At 45.5% G+C, this 20,590-nt stretch overlaps 1 protein-coding gene across 1 annotated transcript; it reads left to right on the top strand.

Annotated features, from left to right (window-relative positions):
* Positions 1-2,200: 2,200 nt before the first annotated feature.
* Positions 2,201-11,525, top strand: ERRFI1 (ERBB receptor feedback inhibitor 1). Its single transcript, XM_080631240.1, has 4 exons — positions 2,201-2,530; positions 8,093-8,289; positions 8,408-8,484; positions 9,097-11,525. Exons 2-4 carry the CDS (start codon positions 8,168-8,170, stop codon positions 10,293-10,295), a joined length of 1,398 nt encoding a protein of 465 aa, XP_080487366.1. The 5' UTR covers positions 2,201-2,530; positions 8,093-8,167; the 3' UTR covers positions 10,296-11,525.
* Positions 11,526-20,590: the final 9,065 nt, after the last annotated feature.

Raw genomic sequence — 20,590 nt, 5'->3', positions numbered from 1 at the left:
ATCTATTACTCCTTATGTTCCACCGTGGAGGTACAGTAGGAGTTTGTCCTAGTGAAGTCATGCCAACACTGAAGAAGTTTGTCCTTTGCATCCATTTATAACAACATTCAGGGTATTTGCACCATCAGCGAGTACATCAACACACCAGAACTTAAACCAGACAGAAGATCCCCAAAAACCAAACCACCACCAAAAACCCCAACACCCTACTTTAACACATATATGCAACCAGGAAAATTCAAACCTGAAATAACTCATGCTGCGTGTGTGGCTCATCCACAGAAACAACACAGCAGTTCTTACGAGACAAATATGCAGTAGGAGAGCTTAGAGTCCCCAAGAACCAGGGCAGATGGGGAACTTTCACCACAGGTCAACAGAAACCCCAAAAGAGAAAGCAGAAGTCACCTGCAAACATACATGATGTCATGCAGTGAAAGCAAGCATTCTTCCTTGTTAGCAGTATTAATAACTATTGCAGCTCAAACTGCACATAGCAGACACATTTTGTTAATCCTATTGTTAGCAACTCTCAGTGCTGGGAGTTTTAGAGCCCCAACTGACATTCCTTTGTCCAACAAAGAAATGATTGTACTGCACAGCAAACCAAACCAAACCCCAGATTCACGTTGTTTATGCTGTAAATAAACAGTATCCTCTGCAAATGCTCACAACCCTTTACACAGCAGCTTTCACTAAGAACCTGCTGCTCTATCGCTGTGTTCTATCATCACAAATGTCAAGTCCAGACACAAGATTCACTGTCAGATCTGTGATAACCCACATATGATTAAAAAGGGATTTATTTCAACGCAAAGTTCAGGAAAAAGAACACTCACAGCAGCAAACAGTGAAAAGCGTTGGTGGTGGTTTCCTTCTGGAGACACCGAAGTACACAACATTATCTGTGAATATTTGTGATTGTAAAACGCCCTGACACGGACCGCGAGGGACAAAGCCCGCGCCCGCCGCGCTGCCCGGGCGAGCCCGCTCTCACCACAAGAGCCCCCGCCGCCATTTCCCCATCACCTCAGGGACCGTGGGGCGGGAGAGCGAGCGCCCCCTGGCGGGTAGCGTGGAACGGCTCCCGAGCCGAGGGAAGGGAGCGCGGCGGAAGGAGAACCGCCACCGTGCCCCTGGAAACAGCTGGCCGGGGCAGGAAAGAGCGCCGAGCGCTGGGGAACCAGGCGTGTGCTCGGTGAAGCCGGCCGCGCGGGGAAAGCTCGGCGCCGGCAGGGCTTCACCAGCGCTGCCCCACAGCCTCTGCTGGGCAGGGTGTGCTCCCCACTCCGCTGTGAGGGCACCGAGCGCCATCTCCCACGGTGCCGCGCAGCCTCTGCGCTGGCCGCGGTCCCCAGCAGCTCCTCACTCGTGCCGCCAGGCCAAGCTATGGGCGATAGCTCCCAGGCCTGCCCCGCGCCCCGGTCACCCCCGCCCGAAGCCCGCTCGGCGAACACGCGCAGCCCGGAGGCCTCCGGCCCCGCAGGCCCGGGCGAAGAGGCGGGGGCGGCACTGCGCCGGCAGCGCTGCCCGGAAGGCGTACCGACGGCCGTTCCCACAGCGGGGCCCGGAGAAGTGGACAGCGCCACCAGGGCCCGGGGCAGCCCCCGCTCCCCGCCCGTGCCCGGCGAGGCCCGCACCCTCCCGGCAGCGCCCGCCTGGAAACCGCCACCGCACCTTTACCACCCACGCGCGGCCATCGCCCCTTTAAGGCAGCTCCCGACTGGAGCGCAGCGCGCAGTGGGCGCGGCGGGCTCCGCAGAGGCTCCGCCCCCCGCTATAAGAGCCGCGGTCCCCGCGCGGTGCGGCAGTGACCGGGCGCTGTCGGGGCTCGGCGCATGCGTGTCGCGCCGGCGGCCGCGCAGGGACATGCGGAGCTGCGCGACACTGCCGGGGTAAGTGATGGCCCCCGCGGCGGCACTTCCCGCCGCTCCGCGCTCGCGCTGCTCGTTGCCATGGCGGTGGGATGCCCCCTCCGCCGCGGCCTGCCTAAGCCGCTCCCGCCCGCCGCACACCTGAGCCGCCCGGTATTGCTCGACCGCGGCCCCTGGGCCGCCCCGTACCTGCCGCGTCGGGCCCCCTCCGCCGAGGAAAAGAGCGGGTGCCTACCTGCGGGTTGCCGGGGCCGCAGCGCCAGGGTTGGCCGAGCCCCTGGCACGGAGCCGCAGTCCCGGCGCGGCCCACGCCAGCGGGCGCGGGGCGGGGGGGGGATGGCGGCGGGCTGCGGCCCGGGAGGAGCGCTGGGGAGGAGTGGGAGCGCGGTTTCTGCCCTTGCGCTGTCGAGAGGGTCGGGAAGGGGCACCGGGGGCCCAGACCCGCCGCTGAGCCGCTAACCTGCGTGGTCGCGTCTCGGGTCGCCGCGCGGGGAGCGCGCCTGCACGGCAGAAGCCACTCCGGGTGGGACCCGCGGTCAGGGGCGCCCGGAGCCACATTCCTGGAAATCAACGTGGCATGCCACGCGTTTTCTGCCAGCCCCGAAACAGTATCAGTGTTCCCTCTCACTCGCCTCGGAGCTGCTCCTCCTGCTCCTGTGAGTAAACAGAGACCGCATTGCGGGCTCAGGCTCTGTGCTTTGCACTCTAATTTAGGATGGCTTAATTTAGAATAAACATTTCTTTATGACCTAATACCCCAGTACACACTTATGTTCGATTTTCTAAAATAGCCAGTCTGTGGTGTTTAAATCTGGAGATAGCACTGTACCCCTAAAGTATTTACAGTGTCTCTCTTGAGCATATGTGCCTGATGCAGACATTCCCCATGTTGGCTACACAGAGGGAGCAGTCCAGAGCGACTGTGAGCCTTCAGTGGTCTCGTGTCACTAGTGCATAAACTAAGGACCCTATGCTGAAGCAATAAGCAAAACACTTGCTAGGCTTGATCTAAAGATAACAGGACTTAAGTATACCTTGATAAACTGGATGGGAAAGGCTTGGGGGGCAAGGTCTCTTTGTTCAGTTTGGGGATACTTGAATCTGTCATATGAGAATGACAGGTGAATGATGCCTTTACCTCACAAACATTTCTGAATTGCATTTACAAGCTGGTCAAGCTTTTAAAGAGGAAACCAAACTGCTCATTCACCCCTGTTACTTTATGGACAGAGCTAGTTTTCCTTCCTTAGTAATTTACCTACATGGGACAGATTTTTGGTTGGTTGGTGTTTGTTACTAGAAACCCATCTTTTGAGGGGGCATATGTTCTGGGGGAAGCCCTGTGTCTGCCATCCCCTATAATACAGAAATTATTCCAGAAGAAAACAATTCCACTTCTCTGTAGTGGAAAACAGAATTAAAACTTATCACAGCGTGGCTAACGCTATGGTTATGACTGAGTCAGCTGTACAGGAATTTTTATTTCCTGAATGTAAGCTGGATATATTCACATTAAAATTTTCAGGAGGGTGAAGTACCATACCTTAAGCATGCATCTGAAATCTGACAAGCAGAGGCAAGGCAATTGTCTTGCTATTTAATTATTAGTTTTCTACTGGCAATTTACAGGTTCCTCCCAGTTGCTGTGTAGGACCGTGAAATGGCAGCCCAAATATTAACTGAACTTAAACTTCCCGATAAACTGCAGTTCTTTGAATCTATTCAGAAATAACTACTGTAATCTAAGTAAGTTGTCTGCTGTTCAGTTCATTTGTCTGTTTAAATTTATGCCCATCATCACCTGGGGTATACCTGTAGAATTAATATTATTTGCAACCTCCTATGATTTGAGAAGCATTTTTATCCATCTTTACTAAGTGATCATAGTCTTAAACTTTATACCGCAGAGTGGTCTATTTCTGGTTGGCAGAATGTGTAGAAGAATCTCTCGAAGCTAAGATTATGCCTCATTTATAGAACAACTGTATTTCCTATACATGGGAAAGTCTCCTGAGGTCTGTATTGAGCCTGATTAGGGTTGTGACTCTGATGGATACTGAACTCTGGTGCATAGTAAATAAGATACAAGTATTTTAAGCATATGGATTTCCTGAAAGTTACACTAACAGCTCTTAGGGCTGTATAAAGTCCAATTAGAAGTCCAAAATACTTCAGTATTAAAAGAGGTGGCTCTATCTCAGGTGCTTACGTTAAATAGAAAGTCAAAGGAAGAAAGGAAATTACATCACATTGTCAAATAAGGAACAGCTAGCTGGAGTGGATGACTTGTAGTGCAAAAATGTGCCCCTCCTCCTGTGAATTGCTTCTGAGATTTGTTAAAGATATGTGGTGGCAAGGTGAGCAAAAATAGGTGGTGGATTTAAGGTAGCCACGTTTCTTCCTCTCCCAAAAATGGTAAGTAGGTCTTAGTTCCCCCCTTTTCTTTTTCCCATTCCTTACAAGACATTTAAAAGCTGCCCAAAATCTGTGCAGGCGTTCCGAATTCTGTACAGCAAATTGCTGTGTTCCATAGCCATTAAGTGAAACATTCTAGAGCCTGCTTTGGTCTACTGTGCATACCAGAAAGGTTTGCTTTATTACAAACCTGACTTGCCTCAAATATTTGGTTGCACTGGGGCTGGAAGAGCAGGGAACAGAGTAAGAGTCTCTCTGTGATCAGTGATAGGCATTGAGCTAAAATACATTAAATGCTTCTTAGTTTCTGAACAGAGGATTACTGTTTCTATAACAGGTATTTAGGGACACATATCCATATGAAAATTGTGTATTTATGATGTTTTATAATTAAACTTTGTCTCTCAAAAATTTTCCCGTATAGTCCCATAGACATTCCTCACTATGTAGCTACCCTACTGTTTATGGATACATTTGACCATTTTCAGCTTAGACATTTCCATCCTATTATTCATCACTCATCAGTTCAAGTTTGAAGATATATTTAGTCTTATTAAAAAGATCAATCTCATCTCCAGTATTTAGAATATAATTCATATTTGTTAATGTGAGCTGGCATGAATGATTAAAAAGTGTCTCCTTTGCACTTACCTGTCTGATAGTGGATGGTGTTGATAGCTTCTTAATGCACCGACAAACCTTTCAATTGCCCTGGCTTGTAGCTGCCCTGTAGTAATTACTAACTATAGATTGAACTAACTCTTGTTTCTTTTGAATAACACTGAAGCTGTAACATCTTCAAAAGTGCTCAAAGTGCTTCGATCTTTCCAAGTGCTGCACTCTATGTATAGCTGGGCCAACAAGCAGAGGAACTGGAAACTCATTTTGTGCAAACAAGCATGAGATTCAGAATGCTTCAATTACTGCAGAATGTCCATTTTCTTTAGCAGACATAGTCTGATTTGATTTCTGGTGAAGTCTAGATCCTTAAGTCTTTAAGGAGGCAGGACTGGACCAACGGTTACAGTGAAAAATGTTGGTCTTTATCTTTGTGACTGACTTCAGAAAAAAATTTAAGCCAATTACTAGAAAATAACAGCTTCTGAAGTATGTACAGCTTAGCTTTAGCAAGAGCACACTATAAAATCCACAGTTTGTACTCCTCGATTACATGTCCTCATGGCTCCCTCATAAGACTGTTTCTTCAAACAAGCTTATGCATGTTCTAAGATACAAGCACCAACTCTCTAGACTCCAGTGCAAAAGTAACCAGATGATTTAGTGAAAGAGCACATGCCTTACCTCCGTGATACTCCTAGCTGAAGGCATGGAGGACAGTTTCATAACTGGCCATTCATGAGGCAAGTCACCTTCTGTGGATTCACAAAGAGGGTGTTGTTAGAAGGCAGCAAGTTTTGTGGCTGCAAAACTGGCACTATTTTTAAAAACCACAGAGTTGACTGAAACAACTGGAAATTACCTTTTCCCAGAGTAAGTCAATATTTAAGTCCATTTCAGAAGTCCAGCTTAGCATTCCAGACAGATTTCAGAGGCGTGATTGTGCAACTATCAGTCTCGAGAGCTGAGATTTAGACAGCATTCAGAAAGCTGACCCAGTAATTACCAGCAGTAGTTTTGGTGTGGGATTTGATGGAGGACAAGCTCTGCCAAGGGTTCTATGTTATCACAGCAAGCACATTACATGTGCTCTCAAACAAAGAGTGTGGCAGTGCTGCCACCCACCCCACCCCCCCCCCGTTTTAATATCATAATCAATGTCTTGCTCATGGCCTTGTTGTGTCTTGTATGTGTGCTGAGATGGGGTGCTATCATTTGCTGACTGATCAGTGTTCTGTATCAGTGATTTTTCAACTTGGGACTTGCATTTGACATGAAAAATACACTGAAATGGAAGCACAAACTCCTTCACAGGCACTAGCCTTAAGTTCACTAATTCATTCTCTTTCATTTCTTTTGCAGATTCATTGCTAATAGGGTAGGATCTGTGAGGCACAAAAAAATCACTGCTCAGTACAGTGTGAGCTGATGTGATGGATGTTTTATTTGTGAATTGTGTTAACGTGATACCAAGTCATTTTAGAATTGGTGCTGTGCTTGTATGGTGCTGCTTAAGTTCTGACAAATGGATTTCTACAGTCTTCTGTCCCCCCTATACAAGGGTTCTGCTTGCACTTACAGAATGGGAAGGAAGAACTGCTGTTAGAGGACTGCTAGAGATTTTGAAGTCATTTGCTTATCAGGACTATGGTATTGCTTATCGGGGCTGTATGTTAGTCTTTCATTTTACTATGAAAACCTACAATTCCTCTTTCTGGGAAAGGTCCAACTTGACTCGGTAATGTGAAAATGTCCAAGGCTAAGCTGGCTTTTAAGGAGATTGTCTGAAAAGGAAGAACATAGTCTTTACTAGAAGGCTGAAGTAAGTAGGACTAGGACTGTAATAGTCTGCCGCAGCAGACAGAACACCAGTTTAGCCTTTGTTCACTTCTATGAAAGTTAACAGCCTCCTGTCTAGAGTTCTTAAATGCCTGGCTAAAATACTTTGTATAATCCCACTTCCATTGACACAAGAGCAATCACAGGATCAACTTAGGATCAAGAAAACCATCAGACCAAAGAATGTGGTTAGTTCTTGCACTGTATGCCATACATATAGTTAGAAGCTGTTTTGCTTGAGTGATCAATCCTGGACACAGTTCACACTTGGGAAAGCAAAGCAGAGTTGTTCTTTCTCAATCAGTTGTTTATAAAAGGCAAATAGTGGTGTCAGACTGCAAATTAAATCCTGGGGCACCTGGTTTCCAGCCCTGCTTAGGAGTCTGCCCATCCCTCATGTTGCAAATAAGTATTATGGATCCTTCCTCTTGAAGGAAAGGAAGATTACACATCCCCACAGAATGCCTGGTGGTGAACAGATTTACCATAAGCTATTTATTTTCTGTACCCCATTTTCCAGCAGTACCATACTGTGAAGGGGGTTTCTTGACACAAATGCTGCACGGATGTAGCCCTCAGTTGTTGACTGACTTTTCTTTAGGTGGAATTTCTTCTTTCAGGTGGTAGGAGGAAGGAAGCTCATGTTAAAAAGAAAATGGTCATATCCATGATTCTCAAGAGATAAAAAACTGTTTTGGGTGGGTTGGGGTTTTTGTGGGTTGTTCTGGGCTTTTTAAGCAGCCATACAACACTATATTGTACTTGCTGAATTTAGGATATTTGCGTAGATGAGGCACAGACCCAGAGAACTTTGCTTATAGTCTTGGCCTTAACATCTCCTCCTGTCTTCAGCGCATTGACTACTTTTACACTGCCCCTCTTCCCCAATCCATTCTGAATTTCCCAAAGCAAGCCCTATGAGTCAACTTGTTCCTTAGAATATGATTACTTGTTCAATATAAAGATGTTGGCTACAATGGAAACCATCAACCCACTAGCAAAAAGACACAACTAAAGATAGATGGCTACTAGAAAGTTAGAGCTGGCTTTGGAAGACGAATTTTGCCTAACTAAGCAGCGTATGTACAAGAACTGAAGTTGTTGATGCACAGTTGTCATTAATAGCTTTACTGAACGTGGTTTTTCTTTCTTCTATGCAGTTGAATTCTGTAAGAGAAATTGCCTCTTTTTTATACTGTAGTAGTTTGGCAAAGTTTTCCTATTGGCAGGTACTGGGACAGAGGCCTTTCCACAGAGCTGTTCAACTCCTCAAAATACTGACATTTCAGTTGAGAGATGAGCTCCTCAAGTTTGCATTTCTGATATTTATGTCCTCTCTTTTGAAGGGAAGGAGAACTTCAGGAAACCTGTCAAGCACTGCATTTCTAGGGTTGTGAGACATCACCAGGGAGCAGTGCACAATGTCAACTGCAGGAGTTGCTGCTCAGGAGATGAGAGTCCCATTAAAAACCGGATTTCTTCACACTAGTCAAGGCATGGGGAGTCTGAAAACCTGCTGGGGTAGCCACAGTGGATTTGAAAAGTGAGTGAGGCTAAAATTTGATCTATTGCATCTTCATATAGATGTGATGAGCATTACGAATACTTATACCAGTGCTGACCGATGGTTTATTTACAGTGAAGACTTCTTTTTCTTTTAGTACTTTCTTTAACGTGGACCCTATAGCAGTGGCGTATAATTTGAATCCATCAACAGAGCCAAATTTACCATCCATTGGTAAGTATAAAGACGCAACACATTTGTATTTACTTAGTCTGTTGGATTTGTCTTGGGAAATAAAAGGTAAATCCTCAAGTCTTCACCAAGACACTAAAAGCTTTCTCATTCTGGATATACGGCTGCCCTCTGGTGACAGGATGCAAGAAAATGCTGCTATTCAAGCCCAACAAAAAACCCAAACCGTTTTCAATGACATGGTCAAGTTAAAACAAACAAAACCACCCTTCTCCTTGTCCTCAGAGGCCTCTGAGTTGCTGTTACACTTCAAACAGAAAAGCCATTTAGTAAAATAGCAGTTGTTCTGTTGTAGTCCTTTGCTGGGATCTCTGTAGCTGTAACTGTTCTATTGCTGATGCTTGGGGTCTCCTGGGCTACATTATTTAACTGGAAGACTGGCCTAAACCAGTAAGGTAATCAGCTACTCTCTTAACTAAACACATAAATCCATGACCAGAAAAGATCCATAATAGCTACTTTTTGCTACCAGAGCATTAAGCAGACATTACTTATTGTTGCATTAGAAGGAGTTAAACATTATCTATGCAGTGGCAGTCATGCACTAGAATATTACTTGGAAGAGTGTTTCTAAAGACTTTCTCACTTTTTTAGGGCACTCTTCCAACCACACTTCTGAGAATGACCACAGCTTTGCTGAAACTTGCACCCAAGTCCCATCTCAGAAATCCAGTCCACCTCCTGTAAGTCCCAAAACTGAACAGCCCATTTCAAGATATGAAGACCATCTCATTCCTGGCTTTAGTAAACTGTCATTAACCATGGGCTGTGTTTCTGAAGAAACACCTCCTCACATGCCAATAAAAAATGGGCCATTTCAGTTTCTGTCTGCATCTTCCAGTGACCGGAGTTCCAGGCCACTGCCCCCTCTGCCTATTTCTGAAGACCTTACTCCAGATGAGGTTGACAAGGAGGTGGAATTCCTCACTAGCTCAGATACTGACTTTTTGTTAGAAGATTATGAACTTCCTCCTTTTAAATCCAGTGCTCCAAGCCGGCGGAGCTTTAGGGGCTGTGGACAAATCAACTACGCATACTTTGATACTCCAACAGGACCAAAACCAGAAGATGCCAACCCTACACAAAGCCTAAGTGGATATATATCCAGTATTTATCCTCCTCCACAGCAGCTGCATCGACGTTTGCGAAGGTCCCATTCTGGGCCAGCTGGATCTCTCAACAAACCAGTAGTAAGACTATCTGGACACTTAAACAGGTCTTCTCCAAACTCTGATGAAGATAAACCAGAGATTCCACCAAGGGTTCCCATACCTCCAAGGGCTCTCAAACCGGATTACAGAAGGTGGTCAGCAGAAGTTGCTTCTAGTGCATACAGTGATGAAGACAGGCCTCCAAAAGTGCCCCCCAGAGAACCTTTGTCACGCAGCAATTCCCGCACGCCAAGTCCCAAAAGCTTGCCATCATACCTCAATGGGGTTATGCCCCCCACCCAGAGTTTTGCACCTGATCCTAAGTACGTCAGCAGCAAAGCTCTACAAAGACAAAATAGTGAAGGATCTTCCAACAGGGTCCCCTGCATTCTTCCGATCATTGAAAATGGTAAGAAGGCCAGTTCAACACACTACTACCTGCTGCCTGAGAGGCCTCCCTATTTGGACAAGTATGAGAAATTCTTCAGAGAAGCAGAAGAAAGTAGCTCTACCACAGAGGTTCAGTTGTGGCCTGATGACTGCACAGCCACTTCAGCCTCAGCAAAACTGGACTCAAAACCTAGAGTAGACATAGCTGGTCATCTGAAACGGAAACATCTGTCCTATGTGGTTTCTCCATAGTCTCTGGAAGCAGGGTCTCAGCTCAGTTGTTCAGGATGGAGCTCAGCTTTATCATGTTACAAAGTTCTTCAGGTTCTCAGATAATGAAGTAGGACCAGTTTGTCCCCTGAGAACTGGAAAGTGGATGGTAAAGTCCTCTTATGCTGTGTATCTCTGATATGTTTCTTAAGACTTTTTTTGTCTTGGCATGTATAGCTGAAAATCTACAGAGATTCCATAGAAACATATGGAGGGGTAGTAGTCACAGTTGGCCAGTTATATGCTACCTAGAGGAACGTATTTGGTAGTCATGGTATTAAAGAATTAAATCAATCTAGCTTTGCTTATGAGTCACTTACAAAGCTACAACAGGGCAGATAATGCAGTACAGGTTTTGTATTTCCAAATGTTCTTTCACACAGGAGCTCTGCTGAGAACAGACTCTGTCCTCTTTGACTAGGATACGCCAACCTGGTAAGAAGGTAGCTGCAAGATCTGATATCCACTTCAAGACTTGGCAAGCATATTGGAAGTGCATTTCGAAAGATTAACCAATTTTACAACTTGATTTGACACTAAGACTTTTAAAGTGAGTTAGGTTTTGTGGATTCTTTCAGTTGCTAGACAGCACTTGGCTCAATTTTGCAGTTTTTCCTAGGAGAGACTTGGACCAGCTATTGCTAAGCCTCTACTGCTGCTCTTTTCCTGCTGGATCCTAAAAATGTGTGAAAGTGGCCTGAAAGCGGCAGAGGATACGAGCAGCTCTACAGTTGCTATTAGGCAGGCAGCAACAACAACATGCTTACCTAGAGTCTGGAATTCTGACTGTATTAAATACAGAAACACAGCACAAGCTGGTCTTGTGGTTTGATTTCTGTTCAGTATTTTAAGGGAGGAGAAAGGTATGAGGAAAAAAACGTGATTCCATTTATGAACAGTGTCAGTCCCATCTCGCTGCTTCAGATGCTGCTTCTTGCTGTTCAGTTTTTCCTCATTGTGCCTCAGCAATCCGTTGTTCACTGAGGTGCCACATTTGTGCATTGGCAGTTTCTCGTGCTCATTTTACTTACATTTATCCTCTTGCGGATAAGCACAAGAGACAGGGTGCTCCTTAACGGAGGTGCAGAAGATGAATGTGTTCCTCCACAGAAAGAAACAAGCTGTTTACAGTTTAAACTGCTGAATGAGGTGTTTGAGCTATTTTAAAGCTTAATTTTTATTTGTTTTAGTACAAACTAAATGAAGGTGAAATACATGCTATAGAAATGCACTGATATTTCTGCATTGTGTACAGTATTGAATAAAAAAATCACTTTGTATTTTGAATATTGTCATGTCTTGAATTTAATAAAGTTATAAAATATTTATGATACATTTTGGGTTTTGCTTTATTGAGTAGGGAATGCAGTTGTGCATCTGAATGATGTTAAATGTGTAGCAAATGTCGAATTCAGCTTGCATTTAATTCAGATTTCTGCAGGAGTGTTCAATAGCTCACACTGCACACCACTGATCTTAATTCCTCCTTCCTACCTGGCAGCACAGTGTCTATAGTTTTGTGCTGGCAATAAACCATCCTGTAAGCTTGAGTTATTCAGCCTTTCATTTCCACATTCCAAGGTGGAAAATGTCAAATGGGTACTTGCAGCCTTCCCCTTAAAGCTGAGCAGCTTTAACCCTAATGCCTCAAATAACACTTTCTCAGTTCCAGAGTCACTGCTGCAGCAAACAGATTGACACTGCTAGCTGCAGCTTGTTCCTTGTTGATTGTGGCTTGGCACAGACTCAGTAGTTGTCATTTCAGAAGAACTCAGCCTAAAACAAACCAACTGTCCTGTTACTCTCTTCCAGCTTTTGCTTCTGGGTCCCACTCCATTCCCAATACTTGGAACCTTCTTTTTCAGCCTAGGTGCCTGTTCTTGAACAGGCTACTCTTTTCCCCTTACCTGAAGCACGTGAATTCCCCAAAGCCCTCATCTCAGTTTGGCTCTTAATGGCATTTACTCTCAAATTAGTAGCAAAGCCACTCTTGGATGGAAGAAAGCTTCCCCATGCAGATGCCCCACAGAAAGCTCTTCACGCTGTCTCAGTGAGATTGGTTTGGCTTAAGGCACTTGGTGAAAAGCCACACTGTGAAATTAACCCCTCTTGACAAGGAGGCCAGCATTCTGTATTCCTGGATGTACAAGGCATTGCATTTGGATAAGTAAAACAGCGAGTCTGAGCCACTGCCCTTGCTGCCAGGTCTCACTCCCTGTTCTCTTTGTGAGTTCAGCGATGGGGTAAGGTTTCTGTCCTAACTCACTGCACTTCACACCTGAATGGTATTGCTTACTGACTTGCACTTCTGAAGTGACCAACAGCCGAACACAGCTTGGGTATAAAATGGGGCATTTGTTACAATTTCCCCAGCTCACACTCTGGCAATGCACTTTCATTTCTCTCAGCAGTTGAAGTTCCCCAGTGGCTGGGCTGAAATCCTTTCTGCTAATGCAGCAGCAACACACCTTCTACTTCCTCAGAATAAGAGCTACTTCTGAGTACAAACTTCAGATTTACAGTGCTGAAAGGCTTAAAAACCTTGTACAGCTTGTGCTTTTGAATGGTCTGGCATAACCTCTCCTAAAATTCCAAATTCCAGAAGACTTTCAACCTAATCTCTAGTATAGTTTTTTTGTCAAAACCAAAAGCTACATTCTCCTTTCCTGAAAGTTCTGGTATTGTCTACTCAGTCCTGAGTATTTAGATAAAGAAACAGAATTAGTCTGTAGTGAAGCTCTTTCCCACTGTGTGTCAGCTGAAGAACAGCACAGTTACAGCTCATTGCAGAAGTTAAATTATGAATCTAAGTTTAGTGCAACTGTAACTGAAGTAAAGCAGATTGAACCTGAATTGAAAATATCAACTGGAACTGCTTGGCTATGAGCAAGACATTCAAGCAGGTTACAGAGCTCACGTGCCTCTTCACTATGAGGAAAGTAATTTATAGGCAAGTCTTGAGCATTTCAGTAGCTTCCCTGTTTTCCCTTTAAAAATCCAAAGTAGTAAGGTTTCACTGAGCACTCGCTCCACAGTTCCATGGTTGTCTCTGGGTGATGGTGATGGGGTCACGGACAAAGGCAGGTCAAAGCCTCACTTGCATGTTTCTTGGACACCAGATTCCTGTGCTTTGGAGGACACAGTCTGCATGATCCAAGAAGCATATTCCATTTTCCAAGCAAGTAATTAATGCTGTAGAGCTGTGGGGGAAGCTTTGCAAGTTCTGGCCAGAAGACATTTCTCTGCTCGTTCCCTGGCACATGATAAGACTTGTCAGGACACAACATGCTTTTGCAACAGCCTGATCACATTTGAATACTTAGAGCTTGGGCTCACCTGGGCAAGGCCTGACAGTGCCTCTGAGGAGGAAGCCCCTTGCCAGATAGATTTGACTGGAATAATCACACTTCAAAGCTGTTATAACTTGATACACTGAGGCCTGAAGAGTCAAGGAATTTGAGTTACAGCAGGGAAGAGAGATGTATACACCTAGAGAAAGGCCAAGCTTCCCTCAGCCTCCTTACTGAAAGAGGGGGTTACTGCTCACCCCCAGCAGTCTCTTTATTGCCTCAGTAGCACTGTTGTGACCACCCAGCCATTGCTGCCAGGAAGCAGCGGTTTTCTATTTGCTCCCAGACTGAAATAGGTACAATTGCCCCCATACTGAAACTTCAGAAGAGCTCTTGTTCTTGAGTTTCCTCCTGCTCCAACCTTGGGTTTCTTTTTAAGCAGTTTTTAAACACTTCTGAAGTGGTAGGTTTGACATGCTAAAGGAAAGCATCCATCTAGTCCAGGACACAGCCACCAATTTGGCAAGGGCAGTTATTACAGCAGGGAGTAGTTGCTGATGGAATTCGAACTGAGTCTTGTCAGGAACTCAGGGTTCAGATGATGACCAGATCAGTCATGGTGGAATTCCCACCCTTCAAACTCATGATTACAGACTGTGGTCCTTATAAACACTTTAAATACTATGACAAGCTGTATGTTAAATGCAGAGTCTCTAGATTACCATCAAGAAGGAAACAAGGTAAGGGTAACAAGATGCATAATTTCATCTCTAGTAGGCTCTCTGCAGTTAGGAAACTCATTGACTTTGCGTGTGTGTATGGAGTGGTCCTGGGGTAAACTTAAAGTAGCCTAATCTTTTATTTTCTTGCTAGCTTGCTTACAAAAGCACTTCTATTCATTTAAAATTGAAAACATTCAGCAAAATTTCTCATAGCTCCTTGGCACTGAAAATTCAGCACATGAAGCTTAATTATACTTATTAATATTTGTTAAATATACTTATTAATATTTGTTCATAGCGCTGCAGAGATTTCTGGCTCCTGAGCTGGTGATTAGCATTTGTAAGCTGCAAGAGGTGTTACCCCCACCCATCCTGCATTGTAACTCAGGCCTTGCATAATCCCCACCCAAATGCCTATTTTCATCCACACAGCTCATTATTTTTTCTGAATCACATATGGAAGACACACCCGTGATTGCTCATAGACTGGTGCTATATTATTTATATATTGGTGTGCACCTTGATCCCAGTTGTGGTTAATTTTGGAGAAGGTGTTAGGTATTCCAAATTGTAAGTGGCATGCCACTGAAACATGGGAACCAGCGCTGCTATTCATTTCCTTACAAAGTGATTCAGAGGAAGAGATGCTTCTGTGTGTAAAACCTGCAGCTTCTTGCTGAAGATTAAAACTGTTGCCCAAAAACTGTTATCATGTGAAAGCCACAAGAAAAGAAGAGAGCAAATATGAAACATGAAACACCAGAGAAAAAAACATGCCAGGTTACCCTACCATCAGCACCCTGAATCTGCTTGAGGATGCTCACCACTGCACATTGACCCATGGTGATAAAATACTAAGAGGCCTTCCATGTACCAAGTCCTGCATCTAGCACAGGATCATGAAGCCTGGCTCAGAAGGATGATCTTCTGCCCACCACCTACCCAGGTGACAGAGAGGCTTGTTTCTGTCACCAAAAATATTCATTTTACCTTTGTTAATGTGTTTATTATGCTCACAATGTCAAAGGCACAGACAGCACTAGCAAGTGCCCTTCTGGAAGGCAACTGCAACACACAACCAGCCCTATGCACTTTGCAGTCTTTAGGCATAAGGCTCTTCGGGAGCTTAGCGACTTCAGGGAAGTTCATACTAAGGGCCACATCAGCTCATGCCACGTCAAGTCCAACTGCTGCATGGCAAGGTGCAAGGGAGACATAAGCAAACAGCCAGTGAACCTTTGCAAGGTTACTCATTGCCTTGCAATCCCTACGTTGTCACTTACTGGCTGCTAAGCAACGTCCAGAGGAAAACCGAGACTCCAAACACGTTAGGCTGCGCTTGGTGACTTCATTTGTCATCTCTCACGTTGACAAGTTAGTCAAGAAAAGTTTCCCTGCATCCTGGTTGCACACCCCTGCACTTAGAGCTTAAGCAATTTGAATTGGGACTGTGCTCTTATGATGCAGAATCTATATCACGGCACGTGGCAATGCAGAGGCCTCTAACAACGCAGGGCGGAGGTGAAATGACAGCACACACCCTGACACGTTCTGTTGCTCATGGGATTTAAATAGCCTGAACTGCTTTTGCTGCTGGGAGGGAGGGCTGCCTTTTCACAGAGTATTTTCTCATCATGCTGTAAAAGCCCAATGAACTGAAGCGGTCACTACTTTAAAAGCCACAGCAACACACAGCCCTGCCTGAGACATGCTCTTGTAAAAATGGATGGCAGTGAGGCGAGCGTCAGTGAGCTCCTGCCTTCAACAGAGACTGATGGAGAACTGGCATGGAGCTGAGGATGAAAGGCTAGCCTGAAGGAAGGATGAACTGTTTAGCTCCTAGCTTTAAGTGGCTTAATGCTAGTGTTTTGTAAAGACCAACAGTCTAAACATACATGGTTTTAGGAGCGAAGAGACCACGTTAGGCTATTTTTGTCTAGAGGTTTTATCAGTCACACACCCAACAGTGTTGTCCCGTGGAATAATCGAGGACCCCACCACTCCCCAAGCCACCTTTCCACTGGAGGCGCAGACAACCACTCCCCTGAGCCAGGGACAGCAGGCACAGGCACCAGTCCACTCCTAGCTTCAGGTTACACAAGGTGGCACACAGGACTTGGCTCATGACTGCTCAGCCTCTCCGGCTGCTATAACTGAACAGGCCATTTACTGCCTCTCCCAGGCCACGCTTCTCCTGTCATCTGAGCTTAATCAGACCTACACAATCAAAAGCAGTCTCCACAGTAAGACTGGATGCCATTGCACGCCCTGAAGCAGCACAACGGGTATGGCGGCTGCTTTACAAGCAGTCCAGCTCCTAACACGCGAACTTTACACTGGGACATTCAATCACGCACAAGGGAGCGACCCACGCAGCTCACACAGACCCCGCCAGGCCATGCCGAGGGCGCGGACGGTCTCGCTGTGAGCATCCACCAAGTTCTGAGCATTCGGGGCTCCGGACAAAGTAACGCACACGCGGCCGAGCCGCTCTCCCGGCGGAACCCAGGGCCGGGGGGGGTGCGTGTGTGGCGGCCGCCGCACGGGGGCGCGCTGGGCCCACGCGAACCGGAGGCACCGCGGGAGCGGCCACCAGGGCCCGGCAGCGGCGCTTGGCTCGGTTTAATCACGGTAAAGGGGTTAACGGCCTGGTTAACGGGGGTTAACGGCCTGTAGCTCCCCGAGGAGGAAAACACCCCAACACCAACCCGCTTCCTTTTGCTCCAAGTGTTTATTTGGAAGCTGATGGGAAAGCCCATGTCTCTCTAAGCCCATGCAGGACGCTGGAGCTGCGTTATTCCTAGACTTTCCTAGTGGAAGCACTCATTTCCCTTCTAAACGACTGAAAGGAACGGAAAGCATGCTTTTACAAACCACAGTGGGAAAGCAACCAATTCACACATCAGATGCGGCAAGGAGAGAAGTTAACACAGACAAATGCATCCTCTGTGGCCAGTTCTCTTGGAGACAGCACTTCCCTACTACCCAACAGGAGAGCTCCTCTTAAAAACTGCTGTGCCCATCAGCAGTCGGATCTGCCACCACTCAAGGCACCTTCCTACCTGCCAGTCACCATCTTGCCCAGCTGGGGACTTCAGCACAAGAGGACTTTTTCCAAGTCATACACAAAATAACACAGGAAGAAGTGGGAGCCTGAGGCTAGAGCTGCGTGTGTGCCAAAAGCAAGCAATGCTTTCTTAGGAGAAATCATTATAACTTGAAAATGTTTCAATGTACAAAAGCAGGCAGCTCCCGGAGTTACAGAGCAACACGTGCAACTTAGAAAGTGGTTTTGAAACTACATAGAGACCAGTCTCCCAAAATAATTAACTGGAACTTAACAGCACAGAGACACCAAGCACCTAGTTTAAAGAAGAACTTTAGCTGTAAAAGCCTCAATAGAAATACACTTCTCAAGAGGACAGCAATTCAGAAACTTCTAAATTCTAGAAGCAAGATCCATGAATAGAGTCTTTAAGAACTAAAGTATCACTGTTGCCAGGCTTAGAGCCAGCAAATGATGCTGTATTGCCCAGCCCCAAATCCTGTATTCTCTTAGCAGCAAACACAGCAGCACTGACTAGCAGAGAACAGCAAAAGAGAGCCAAAAGCAAGAGCGATGCCAGCCAGGGCAGCACCCACAGCAATGAGGGGCACAGCCCCACCGTACCTGAGCAAGGACAGCTGAGCATGTCCTGCAGAAACACCACCTTCAGCCAGCAGCCCCATGGCTGACCACCCGGCAGCTCTGGAGCAGGGGCAAGCCCAAAGCCAGACCAGAAGCCCCTCAACTCCAACTCATCAAAGACCAGAGCTAGGCCAAACCTTCAACTTATAGAGAGCTCCTGGGCCACAGGTGAGGGTGCTGAGAGCGCACAGGAGAGGCTCATCAGGACCATGATGAGCTCTCAGGGCCCACAGCTGCTGCTCAACCCTGGAAAAAGTGTTTCCAAGCTGTTTGAAGGAATAATGGTCACTGCTCTACATCAACTTTACTCCCTCCTCCCTTTACCATTAGTGCAATGGCCTTGAATTAAATTGCTAAAGGTACTTAAGAATCTACAGCACTAGAAGGGCCATAAACTCTACATACAGAGGAATTAATTAAGATTGTACAGAGGGATAATTGTTGAACAGTCTTGTAGAAAGCACAAAGGCTCTAGAGCCACTAAAGAGACTGAGCACAACACAGAGTTGTGAGCAATACCTAACAGCTGTGCCAGTAAGTGGAGCCCTCAGTGCACCTAGACAATATAGAGGAATTGAGTTACCTAAAAAATAGGATACTGGGTTTTACAAGTCTGAACCTGCTTCTGGAGCTTAAAATGTACGTCAGTCCCATTTCTGAAACTGTGGCCAGAAGACAGACCAATAATGCTGCCTACTCCCTTAACTACTGATCTACTGTATAGAGTACTTGGGATTCAAGAGAACTGGCTTCTATTCCCTCACCTCCGGGTTGTGTGGCTGGACCTGCTCTACATACAGAGCTCTGCTGAGTGTCCATGCATGCAGAGAAGTGGTGGATACTTCTAGAACAGCAATACATCCTTTCTTCTGGAGGTACAGGCTGTGAACATAAATTATGGTAGGGATGCAATGCTCGTGATTCTCTAGTTGGCACCTTCCTATTTTTCTGGTACATGCTTATCTTTCCAAACGAGTCACGTCATCCAGGCTGCTGGAAGGTAACTGTCTTTTACCATCTTGGATCATTGTTTGTAGCCTGCATCGCAATGCATCTTCGTGTTGAAAATGATCTGATTAAGTAACCATTCTTTGCTCTGACAGTCACTGTGGGTTTCATGCCTTGTTGGGTTCAACCTTGTTCAGTCATAGCAAATAAGATGCATATTCAAAATGGCTAGCAAGCTGTCCAGGGCTTGTAATTACTGGATGAAGCATATTCCATTGTGTACTTTTATGGCTGTAAGTACTACGGTTCAGGCTGCTTTGCATCTGTTATGTGTTGTGTCTGTCTCCACCTATTTTAAAGGCAATGCTTTTCTCTCTCTAGAAGAGCATCCTTTTTCTGTTGCTCCAAGGGACATATTCCTGGGTTAGGATTTCCACCTGCTCACAGTACAGTGCTGTGTATTTTGCTTTTCCTTTGTCAAAGAAACTTGCCAAAGAACTGCAGCAGAACCAGACTGCTCACTCTCCCCCTGCTCTTTGTTTCTGCTGCTTCAGAGCTGCTGCTTCATCTGTAAACTCCTTAATTCTGAGGGGAAATATTTTTCAGCATTTAAAGTATTCACTGCTGGCACTAGCATCTGTGCCACCTTGTATATATTCCTGTTCCTAAGTCATGTAATACTTCTCAATTCAGTAAAAGTGCTCACTCTCAACTATGCATTGAAGCCTACACAACAACCAGAATCTTCTGGAGAGATGATACAAGGCATACAGACGATGCTAACTGTCTACCTTCTCAAACAATGCACCCTCCAAATCCTCCAGCTGTCAGGGAACAAAGTGGTAAATGCTGGTTAGAGAAGAGTGGATGCACCCTCTTCAGTTTAAGCAAAGTTCTGTGGCAAAAAATATCCTATCACCATAGGCTCCTAAACTAAAGCCTGACAATAATAAACAGGCACAAAGTCTCTAGCATTCATGAGACACTGAGCAGAAAAGTACATCTCATCTTTCTGCAGCACATAAAGTGGATTTTAGGAAAAAAAGGCATTAACAGCTAGAAAGGAGCCTCTTTATGAAATGAATGAGGAGAGCATTGCATGAATTGGAAGGCTCATTTATGCCTTATATAAAAGATTTCTGAAAGCCTATGTATGTCATACAAGCATGGAAATATTTTCCTTCTAATGCTTTAAAGCAGTACTACAGCCCAGGAACGCACAGCTTTTCCTATATTCTGAATCATGCCCACTTACAAACAAAGTGCTTATTCCAGATTCTAAGACAAAGAATCCTTCCATCATTTGCTTTGCATTTGCACAGCAATACCAGTTAAATGTGCAGATTTAAGGAACAAACATGTCCAATCTGACAAAGATTACAAGTTTTTGCATATCTTGAGCATCTTTCAAATCTAGAGGAACATACGGAAGATTTCCTAAACAAATGAGAGGCAGAGCACACAGCTAAAGCAGTTCTTCCAGTAGAGACTAATAATGTAGATATTACCTCATTCTAAATTTGCAAAAGAACCTGTGTATTTCATTACTAAAATGCAGTAATTGAGAATGAACTTGGTTCCCATTAAAATAAGCAATCATAAAAGGCACCTATGAAGTCATTTTCTGAA

Source organism: Psittacula echo, assembly GCF_963264785.1.
Source record: "Psittacula echo genome assembly, chromosome: 17".
Taxonomy (NCBI): Eukaryota; Metazoa; Chordata; class Aves; order Psittaciformes; family Psittacidae; genus Psittacula; species Psittacula echo.
The sequence above is the reverse complement of the archived record's forward strand: the minus strand, read 5'-3'. Positions and strand labels throughout refer to the sequence as shown.

Coding starts and splice junctions, on each gene's coding strand:
- ERRFI1 (XM_080631240.1), top strand. CDS start 8,168: ATGTCAACTGCAGGAGTTGCTGCTCAGGAGATGAGAGTCCCATTAAAA. Junction 8,290..8,407: donor AGCCACAGTGGATTTGAAAA/GTGAGTGAGGCT, acceptor TTTTTCTTTTAG/TACTTTCTTTAACGTGGACC. Junction 8,485..9,096: donor GCCAAATTTACCATCCATTG/GTAAGTATAAAG, acceptor TCACTTTTTTAG/GGCACTCTTCCAACCACACT.